The sequence below is a fragment of the Buceros rhinoceros genome, unplaced genomic scaffold, assembly GCF_000710305.1.
Source record: "Buceros rhinoceros silvestris isolate BGI_N320 unplaced genomic scaffold, ASM71030v1 scaffold18259, whole genome shotgun sequence".
NCBI classification, from domain to species: domain Eukaryota; kingdom Metazoa; phylum Chordata; class Aves; order Bucerotiformes; family Bucerotidae; genus Buceros; species Buceros rhinoceros.
The window spans coordinates 1-11,243 of NW_010433477.1; the positions used below are offsets into that span (position 1 = coordinate 1).

The following is an 11,243-nucleotide window of genomic DNA, read 5'->3' on the forward strand; positions in this document are numbered from 1 at the left end:
CCGACGAGCCCGTGTGCCACTGGGTGCCGTACTGCCGGGGCGCTCTCCCCCCGGGGGCATGTTGCCGGCTGAGTGTGTAGCCCTGGCGATGGGACCCCAAAGAGCGGGGAAGAGGCCGGTGCTTAGGGCAGCCGGAGGGCGGCTTTTAAACCGCGCGGGGCGGCGCACCTGTGGGTGTCGTGAGTGCGGCAAAGCCTTGTGCTGGTAGTGACGAGCTCTTTTAGCTGCCCTTAATCGCAGCTCTTTGAGGTCTACTAGTTCTTCACAGCCTGAAGGGATGGTGAAAGAGCTTCACCGCCAAAAGGCGCTGCGGGAAGGTCTGAAATTCCTGGGTTTGGGAGAAAGACGAGCGGTCCCGTACCCCTCGTAGCGATAGCTCGGGAGGCAGCAGCAGCCCCGCCGGGTGCTCCGTCCCTGGGGACAGCAGGCGGTGAAGAACCGGGCTCTTCCTACGAAAAGGAAAATTAATTGAAGCAAAGCTGGCAATTTGCTGGAGGTTTTGAGAAAACCAGAGTTGAAAAAGGAAGGAAAAAAAAAAGCTTTAAAGCTGTGTGAAAAGTTAAAGCCAAAGCCAGCGCTTTACGGGTGCTGAGAGATGCATCACTTGTGCCGGTTTGACCAGTTCTCCGGCGCCCCTGCCGCCCCGCCGCGTTGCTGTCGCGGGGCGGGGGGGGGTGGCTGGGGCTTCCCGTCGAACAGGCCCGTAGTAAGTTGTTTTGTTGAACTGGAAGCAAAAAATAGTTTCCACAGAACACTTTTTTGTTTCTTGAATGTGCCAATTTTCATATATTTTCTCTGGGCATGAACAACGGTTTAAAGTGTTTTTAGAAAAGTGCACTTCTGTCAGTCATGGAACTGAATGAAGTTGAATTCAAAGTTAATTCATAAAATTTGGTATTAGATTCACCATCTCTGTTAAATTTTGCCTTTCCGTAATAATATATCAATTTACTTCAGTCTTGTGTGGTGTTTTCAGAATTTTTATTTATGGTCATGGAGTTTTAAATGTACTTAAACTGAAAATCAGACAAACAATCATATTTGTTGAAATAAGGCTTTAAGGTGGGAAACTAAAAGGTTTGTTTTACAAACAATTAATAGCAGCTGTTTTCTTTTCAAGCATAATTTTACTTCAGTTAAATCCTACAAACTGTTCTGCAAATCCAAACCAGTTTTTGGTGATGTACTTTAAAGTTAGGCAGGAGAGAGTTGAAGAAGTGTACGTTAACGTTTCTGAATATTTCAGACCTCAGCTGCCGTGTTATCTTAAGCATATCAGTTATTTAAACATGCTTATTTTAACCAAAAATAGGCCAGGCCAGGAAACAGGACAAGTATCAACTTTCTGGAATTAGGTGTGTGTATTCTTCACCACCAGCCATCGCCTCCCCCCCACCCCCCTAACTCTAGAGAAAATGCTAAATTTATTTGTACAGAGTACATGTAAAAGGGGAGATAGCAAATGCCCCAGCACTCATCACTATAGCTAAACTTTTTCCAAATATTACAGACGTTGCCAGATGCTGAGTTTTTCAAATGTTTGCTTCTTTCATTGATCGGCCTGCAGTGGTACTTGTGAATTTAGCAAAGCGTGTCAGGTCTGCCTAGTGATTTGGAGTCCGAACCTATGTTTCGTCTGGTCCCACAGCTCCCAGGGATTTCAGAGGGAGCTTTGGGCAAAAGCACCATTCTCTTATATTTGAGCAGTGAGAAATACTAGGTTTCCTCATGCATTATGCACTCAAAAAAGGACTCCTGCAAATGTAGATGATGTACAACAAAGATGTATATATTCTATTCTGTTGATTCTGATCTGACTTACATGTCTTAAGAGCCCTCATCACTTTAGCTGAACTTTGAACTTTCATAAACGTAAATTAAATCAGAACTGTCCTGCCAAGCTAGATTTTGTGGTTTCTAAGGAGTCTCTTCTCTAGTGCAGGTGTACTCTGGGGGGACTGTTCAGCTTGGACATTTGGATTTGTGGGTAAGGCTAGGGAGGTTAGGGTGTGTGTTATGATTCTCGTTTATGCAGCGATAGCACAAAAGAGCGTTTTGTCAGAATAAGAATTTTAGCCTACAGAGACTAATGAAGATATTTTAAATAAGGAATTTGCACTAGGTAGAGTTTATTAATTTACTGATACTTTGTGAGCATTCACTCATTTTTGTGAGTTTTTTGAAGATAAAAGCTTCCTATTTGGAGTCCCCAAATCACATGCCATTTTGAGAAATATTGGTCTAAGTTTTTAAGAAGACTGAACATAATAAAGCAAAATTTTTTTAAATCTTTCTGAATTATCAAGCACTTTATAGATCATGCAGGAACTAAAAGTGCTGTAACAAGCTAGCTTGGTATATTCCAGGGTTTTTTAAATAAAAAAAAAAATGCTGTAGAAAAGAGAATTGAAAAAATATCAGACTTTTCGGAATCGGTAGTCTGTATTGCTTGTGTAATCCCAAATTGTGGTGAGGTCACCAAAAGTTCTCAGAAAGGAAGGAATATAAAATCACACCAGGGACTGAACCGAATAAGCTTGACCTTTTTACAGTTCCAAAAACAACATGTAGCCACAGCACTTACCAAGGAAAGAGATGAAGAAAGGACTCCATTTTAGGATACCTTTTAACACTCCATAAAAGTGCTAAAGAATGAAAATCCTGTATTCTTTCTGTAAACTGGAAAACCCCTATCCATGTCAGCAGAGGCTGGGATGGCACTCTTGATCTGGTGCATCTGGACATGGTAGTTTTTCCCTTTGTAATTCATCAGCAGCAGAGTTCCACTCCCATGATTTACAGGTTTCAAAGGGTTTAGTTTGATGATTTAACGTGCTTATCTGCATGTATATTTTGAATTCTTCTCCAAAATGTTCCTAAATAAAAAACTGAGAAGTACTCAGAAGGTGTCACATCCTAGATACATCATCTAGTGAGTGGGCTTGAAATAAATCTCTTTTATGTTGCCTGTAAAATATTAAAAATATCACTTTCCATCTTTACACTGATTTTTAAAAGTGGAGGAAGTCCTTAATTTCTGTTTCCTAATCTGGGATTTGGTCCCTCTCCTTTTACTCCAATCCTATCATTATCTTCTGGATGAATTAGAAGATTGACAGTTTTCCTCAGTGCTTCTGACATGGGAAAGTTATCCAGAGGATGCTGAGATGCAGTCCATTGTAGCACAGGTGCTTTGAATAGGTCTGCTCCACATTTTTCCTCATGACTTGGTTTCCAGAAGTATTGACTGACACCAGGTCAGAGTGACCTTGAGAAATGCAAAGTTACTTTGCTACCAGAAATTATTTTCTGAAAATCTCTGCTCTTCTCAAGTAATTTGCCCTGGAGGAGGATGACAGCAAGTGCTTACAGTCAGGATACAGTCATTAGTGGTATGACCATGGACATGGTCATATGTGGCAAGAATCTGGCTTTCTGCTTTGATCTTGGCATGTTGGTAGATTAACAGAGAAAGGAAACTGAAAAGCGCAATGAAACAAATAAACACAACAGTGAGATACTTCCATTGCAAAACTTGCTGAAAAGTTGAGCTTACGGGGTTTTTTCCTAAAGCACCAGAGTACAGTGCAGCAGAATAAAGTACAGAACATACAACACAAATTAGAACAAGTATAACATGAACATAAATTTGACTTGTATCAATAAACATCCATTTGGTGATACATGTGTAGGTTTTATTTCTGTAACATTTGAGTACTTTACATTTTAATGCATTTATTATCACAGTGTGAGGAGACATTTCTACTGCATATAGGAGGGGCTGGAGCAAAAAGAAACGAGGTGACTTGCCTGAGATAGTACAGAAAACCAGTAGCTTTGCAGGGAAATAGAGCCAAGCCTTCCTCTTCAGGCTAACTCATTGTACCAGTGTTGGGGTTTTCCTCCCCTTAGGTCATGACAGCAATTCTATCCTGCTACACTCTTGTTTTAATGAATATACATTATTTTGCGCATTTCTTGTAAAATAGCTTGTGTTTCTTTATGACAACCAGGAGATACTTGAATTATTGAAAATTAGTGATTTTTCCCTTACCTCATCTTAGTGAATAAATGCTTATTAATTACGGATTTCAAACAAACTGGCAGCCAGAGCATGTCCTGAAGAGATATTTAATGCTCTCAGTAAAATAAAAGGCAAGGAAGAGCTGAGTGTTTTCTTTCAGCTCCCTCTAGGCTTGCACTAGCCTCACTCAGGTGACAAGTTGACTAACAAGTCTCAGGATTTTCCTCTTTTCTTGGTGTTTTCTGGGGAAAGAAAGTTTCTTTAGGGTGGTGAGATCTCTTTGGCATCTTTTCTTACGGCCTGATTGCCAGGAGCACTGAGACATCTTCATTGTTTTAGAAGTTTTCCTTTGGAGGCAGAGAGGTTTCTGTAAGTATCAGAGATCACAGCGTACAGCATATTTTCCTGTTTCCAGTTAACTTTGTAAACCATTTAACAGAATCAGTTTAGGGTGCCCAGCATACCTTAGGAGTGGCTCAAAATGGCTTTTAAAGGTCAAATCTTTGTCCTTGTAAGGTTGCCAGAGCTAGACTACTGCCAGCTATTCTCCGACTCAGCCACCAGTCTGGCAGTCTGGGCTCAGCAGGGAGTATGAGCATTGGCTGGGCAGTGCTCTGCTCTTTCCTCTGGCAACTCTTGCTATGCTGTCTCTGAGAAAGGGAGAGGATCCTGAGTTTTGTCCATAGTAAGATTTAAGCACTGGCAGAAGATCTCAGAGCTGCACTGGGAAGACAAGTGGTGGGGTGTGTAGAAAAGCAATTCACCAAGAGGAAACACTGGAATCAATCATGCCCACAGTTAGTGAATTAACTTCTGTAAAAAGTCTTTTGTATTGCAGAATGAGCTTGTCTTCTGAAATCTTGTAGTGTCTTCTTCATGTTTTTAGAAAATACATGAATGTAATAAGAATTAATCTCATCAGGCAAGTTCTCTACTTGAGTGCAGATTTCAGTTTTCATTGTACTGTGATTTTTTTTTTTTACGTTAACAAATTCTCCAGAACTTTGGAAGGCAAGTTCTCTGCCTCCGGTGCCCACTGATGGTGTTATGCCTTCCTATACAATTCAGCTCTGCAAAATAATTCTAATTTTTCTAAATGGTTCTTTTGTGATCAATCATTACTCATTGCAGAATTAGGAAGGTATTTTTTTAAAAATGAAGACAATTGCAGGTATATAAAGCAGTAGGATGTTTTGTATGCCAGATATGTAGACCCTGATCCTTATAAAGTTAGGTACCTAAATATTTTCAGTAACCTGGGCTGTGTTTCTTTGAGGTAAGTCGACACGGACAATTGGGCATTGCTTTGTGCCGGAAGGCTTATGAAAATTTCCCCGGAGAGGCTACCTTTTTCTGAAGTTAGAGCACATAATTCACTTGAGGTATTTTGTATGTATGTTGAGAATTTTTACCTCCTCCTCTTGGAGAATTTGCTGTTGTTTGTTAAAGTCACCACTCCCAGAATCTTGTGACTATGTAAATATCTTGAATTTCAACTTGAAAAAGTATTTCCTTCTACAAATGTAAAAAGACTAAAAATCTCATATGTTTAAAAAAAGAAAAAGGGAAAAGAATTCACTGTTTGTTATTTTTTCATTATAACAATGTTTAGCTGATCTTGAGACTTTTGTCTGGTGGGAGGTGGCAATACTGCAACAAGTAAAGACTGGTCCAGGTCGGAAATTCTAGCTAGTTTATCCTAGCATACCACTGGAATAAATGGTGCTTTTTGGCCTATTGTAAGATTTCGAATTAGGGCTGCAAATATGAAAAACCAGTGAATTGTCCTCTTGCAGCATAAGACCCTAATTTTGCCTTGCTTGAGGAAATTTTTTCTTAACAAATTGTAACATGTTGAAAATTAAAGAAAATCATTTTAGTGTCTTTACAGTTGAACTTTGTCAATTTTTGCAGCCTCTTTATGGCTCTACAGACGATCGTATTCTTTTGACATTACCTATGAAGGATAAGAAGAATGTCATAGTAATTCAGCTGTTCAATAAAAATAGGTCTCTTGTCTAATCTAGTTCTCTAAATACCTTGTCTAATCCATAGTCAATACAGAGGGACACCTCCAGAGGATGACACAATTTACCTTCTTAGATGTCTATTTTAAGGTGATGAATCACTATATAGAGCTACTTATCTCTTCTCATTGACTGTACAGGGGGCCCAGACAAGGAGCTTAGACAACGCACTGAACTTTAGAGACAGAAGTGACAGTAATGCCCCTTTTGACAAGAACTGGTGAACAGAAAGTGTTGGGGCACACTAGCACTTGAGCACCTCGAAGAAGAAGGACAAAGCCAGTAAATCCAGCTTTCCGGATCCCCATCTTTCTTAATAGCAAGGCTGCGTGCAAGGTGGAAGACACCTTTACTACTGACACCAGGAAACCCAGGGCGTCTTTGGCAAATGGTGTGGAGTTATCCAGTGATTCGGCTAATCCACAGCATGACTCTGTCAGCCACTGCATAGCTGTAGCTGTAAGGAAATGATGATCATGCTGTTAGCATATTGCAGGCCCTTTTTGGTGTGACTACTCTACCAATATTTGAAAGCCCCACTGAGACCCAACGTAAAAATGCAAGATCACTTCTCACATCTGCCTTTTGTGTAGGATTGGAAACCATATACTTAGAACTTCAAAACCATTTAATGAATGTTTGCTAATATTTTGAAACTGATCTGCATATGCTGCTCTGCTCTGCCCTTTTGGCTTGACTTCTTTTGAGCAGTCTTGTGGTCATGTGACTTTGGGAGTGCAGGAAAGCCAGCTCTGAGGGATGCTGTACTGCAGGTTCCTGCAGTAAGTTTTGTGAGGTGCGTGTGGTGGTAACTGCCTTTGGTGGGATATGGCAGCTGTTCTTGCTTCCTTCTCATGGCCAGGAGCTCCCCTTTTCCTGGCCAAAATGCTTTGGGGGTGCACAACTGCTGCTGGAACTTTGCACTCTAAAGTAACTGCTGGGGACAGAGCCGTGGTTCATTGTGGGGCTCAGGGCTTGTGATTCAGGAGCAGAAAAGGTGCCATGTGGCTCAGCTGTACCACAACCTGGTGAAACTGCTGATGGACTATTTGGAGGAAGCTCTTCATGACGTGAAACTTTACTGCAGCTTTGCAAAAGCCTGCTTTAATCATTGCCAAGAATGGATATAGGTAGGAAATTGCTGTTTACTTGTGCCTACTTCATGGGCACAAACTGTCCAAGGTTCTCGGATGAAATAAGATCATTTTACTGATAATATTTTTAATTTGCCTGCCAGGGCTGAAGCCTGGGCATCGCTGTGGAAAGCAGTTCATGTGGGCTTTGCAATACTCGGAGAATTAAAGTGTTCATGAAGCTTGAGATCTGTCAGTTTCTGTCCTTACTGTTTTTTGTTAGCTGGCTCTAGGCAGCTTTCTGAATCATTCTTTGAAGTGTTTCAGCTCTCTTCACAGGTTTATACCACATTTTTATCAGTTAGCTTTAAAAAAGCCCCGTAAACTAACAGCATGTGCAGTGAAGGAGCCCTGTATGAGTAATACCAGAAGTTTACCATCAGTTTGTTTTACCTCAATAGCCATTTTTTCTTCTCCCCTTCCCCATTTTCTGCTGGCTAATGCCCTATGCTATTTCCTGAGTTATTTCACAGCACTAGGATTGGGAAAAGCAAACTGTGTCTTTAATAATAAGCCATTTTAATTTTAAATATCCATTTGAATTGAATTGTGTTTAGGAACCTTACTCTCAAAATAGTAGACAGTTGGAGGAGAACTGGTCCCACTGTCAGCATGACCTTTTAGGGCTTTTGAATTTCGAATAGCTTCAGAGATGGCAATATGTTTTAAAATATCAGTATATGAACTAATCACTGAGTTTTAGTACTAGATGAGCTTGAGGTCTATTTGTGTGTTTAGTATCATTTTGTTGTCTATTTGTAAAATGATTTTTATTCAGAAAGCTGGAGGTAAATGAGTGTTATTACTAAAATTTTGCAGGCAGCAACAATGTCAAAAGAATTTATCTTCTGTGAAAAAAAATACATTGTATATTTCTTTTAGATGTTTCATCCTTTTACGTTTATGATCTGATAAATTTTCTTTTAAGGCATGTAGTACAATTTTTGGAGTGCCAAAAGCCACTTTAACCCTACTATGACATTCACACATCTGTGAGGCTAATCCTGTGAAGTGTGGCTGTTGTGAAATGCTCAGTCCCACACAATCTCAATTTTTATGAAACAGTAATGCAAAGCAGAATTAAGTATCTTGAATACAAATTATTAGGGTTTGGCCCCTGTTTAATGTGTACTTTACATGGCTGGAAGCAACAGCTACTTTTTGGTTACTTTACTCTGGCCAATAAATACAGAACTAATATTCTGATGTTTCAGCAATTTTCAGCCTTGTATGAACAACAAACAATGTTTGCTTCAGATTGCTTGACCAACAAATATTGGTAGAGTGGCCATGATATATGTGAGCAGAAAATAAAAGCATAGACAATGCTTTCTGTATATTGTCCTCAGCACGGATAGGTATTGTGTCATTCCTGCAGATACAATCATAGTATAATTCTGAAATACATATGCGTTAAATATATCATTTTTCTATTAGCAATTTTCATTCTGTTAATGCAGTTTCATACAGACAGCAGAAGCCATTTAATGGGATGAATATTCTCTGTTGTTTCTGTCAAAGATAAAAAGTATACTAGCTCGTGTTACATTGAAGCATTAACATTTTCCTCTACGCAGTGCTCCCGAGGTAGAGTTGAGTATTCCTGCATTATGCCAGATTGTTTTACTGATGTAAATCTGTGTAACTGCTGCACTTTGGTCTGACTGCAACAGCTTTAGTAGACATGATCTGGCAATGTGGTTTGGTATACTTAATGTAGAATTCACTTGTGCATCAGTGTAGTTGGAGCACGTTAAAGAAGTTTATACACTAGACATAGGCGTTGGCTGTAGGCTTAGGGAGACATAATGCCGTTGTTTATTCCACAGGATCTGGAACAAACCAGTCTTGAGAAATGGTCTTAGAAACCACTCGGTTCAGAGTTATATGAGGTTATTGCCTGAATCTTATTTCTTGAGGGAATGTTCTGCCTTAAATGTATATGCACCATGCAGGCAGAAAAGACAACAGTTGGTCAAGTTTACTTGTATTTCAAGTAAAATGCCCAAGAAAGCCAGAAGCATAATTTCCATCGATTTGAGCAGAATTAGTGCCAAGATCTCTGCTGTTTGCATCATTGTGCTGTGCTAGTGCATTAAATAATTGCCAGCAACATCTGTGGAAGTATGTGGCTTGTCTGGAGATTCCTTAAGCAAAATGTCTTACATTTCGACCCTGATCCATCTCCTGACCTTATTGCTTGCAGCTTGCTTGTTGAGAGATTTAGTGAATGGAGAAAACCTATTCTTTCCTATTCCTCTGTCTTTATTTGCAGGAGCGTGCTATCTGTCTGAAGCAATAGCTTATTCGATTCTGGTTTATCCAGATATCTCCTGGCTGTATAACATACCATTATCAAAAAAGAGCTGTATAACATACCATTATCAAAAAAGAGCAAAGAACTGGAGAGAGTTAGGATACTGTAACAGGGAATATTCAAGAATAGGCCAACATGTCTGACAAAAATCATATGGCATGAATAAGGTGCTGGAGCAATGATTAGGGAGAAAGAGCATTATGGCAGCCAAGGAATACTTGAGATGTGTGGAAAGGAAGCAATGGAATTGAGTGTGGCACCTTCTGTATACAAAGTTGTATGTTCAGTAGTGAAAAGTTTTTCCTGGCTGTTAGGGAGACTAGATAATAGCACGAGAAATGTGGCTTCCAAGGAAGGGAGGAAAAGCTCTTCACCTGGGAGTTTGGGAACTGCAGCAGATAGATAAAATGTTAGCAGCAGATAAAAGATATTATCAAGGAGAAGTTCTCACATTCAGGAAGATGGCTGAGATTATCTGTCAGGCCTTCACCTTCTCCATCTCCTGAGCTGCTTCAGTTAGTCAAATCCTTTATGGCTTACAGCCCAGCAGATGCATTGAGGCCCCTTAGATGTGCAAGACAGGCAATGTTTGGCTGCACGTTCTTGACTGTTTTAAGCTCCTTAGGACACAGTTTCACCTTTGATAGTCTCACGTGGAAGAGAAGCTTTCAAATACTAATGCCTGATGTGAATCGTTCCTTTTTGCAAATGTTTGCAAAGTTATACCTCAAATATAGGCGATTGGTTCCTTTTGGAGTATATTTACATTTCATTAGAAACAATGGTCAATGAAAAGCTCTAGCAGTAAAACACTTAACAACTTACAATTACAGCTGAAGAAATTTTCATCTAAGCTCATATGAATTCAGAAAAAATAGAGGTAAATGTTTTAAAAATGCTTACAGATTGGCTTCTTCAGCAATAGTTTATTGCTTTGGAAGATCAGCAGATTTAATACTCAGAAATCTTATGATGATGCCCAAATATGTACTTTGGGAACTTAATTTTGAGTTATCTTTATTTTTAATTCCAGTTGAAAAACTTTTCAAAATTAACAACATGGCTTAGATACATTTATCTATTTATCTTCCTTCCTGATTATTGATTTCTTAATTTTTTAATTAATCAGGTCATTTCTAGAGATTTGGATAAACTACAGTACAGGGTCTAGAGTAATTTATTTTCTACCTAAACCAAAGCAGGAAAGTGACGTAAATTTTTTGATGCTGATCACATTTTACAAGTGTATATTTCTAGCAAGCATGACGTATCTGTTTTCAAAAGAAAAAAATTCCAGGATTCATAGTTGACGAGTACAAGCAGAAATTTAGAAAGCAATTAAGATGAATGGAAAAGCACATGGGCTTTATATTACAAAAAATTAAGGGATTATTAGATAATTAAGACCTTTCCAAGATTTAGAAGCACTTTTTAGACATTACAGAGACTTTTTATTATTGGTTAAAAAAATTCTATAGAAAATTAATCAAATATTACCTAATTCCATGGGTTGATTTTGCAGTTTTTTATTGCATTAAGCGGAGCCTCCTTCAGCAAGTGGTTTATCTAAAATTAGAGCACGTTCCCGTTGAGAACGAGTTTGTCATCAGGACAGCCGAATCAGACCCTGTAGTTTGCGCCTGTAGAGCTCAGCTGGATCACCTCATTGCATTTTGCAGAATTTATTCATAAAGGTTTCTCATTGAAGACCTGATTGGTTTGATTACTGATAACAGCATTAG

The 11,243-nt window shown here is 39.3% G+C and overlaps 1 protein-coding gene across 1 annotated transcript in view; it reads left to right on the plus strand.

Moving 5' to 3' along the window:
* Positions 1 to 58: 58 nt before the first annotated feature.
* DBX2 (developing brain homeobox 2) overlaps positions 59 to 11,243 on the plus strand; it is a 19,557-nt gene continuing 8,372 nt past the window's right edge. The window contains exons 1-2 of the mRNA XM_010144124.1: positions 59 to 179; positions 11,041 to 11,061. Of these exons, the coding sequence (XP_010142426.1) occupies positions 59 to 179; positions 11,041 to 11,061 (142 nt within the window). The remainder of the gene's footprint in view (positions 180 to 11,040; positions 11,062 to 11,243) is intronic.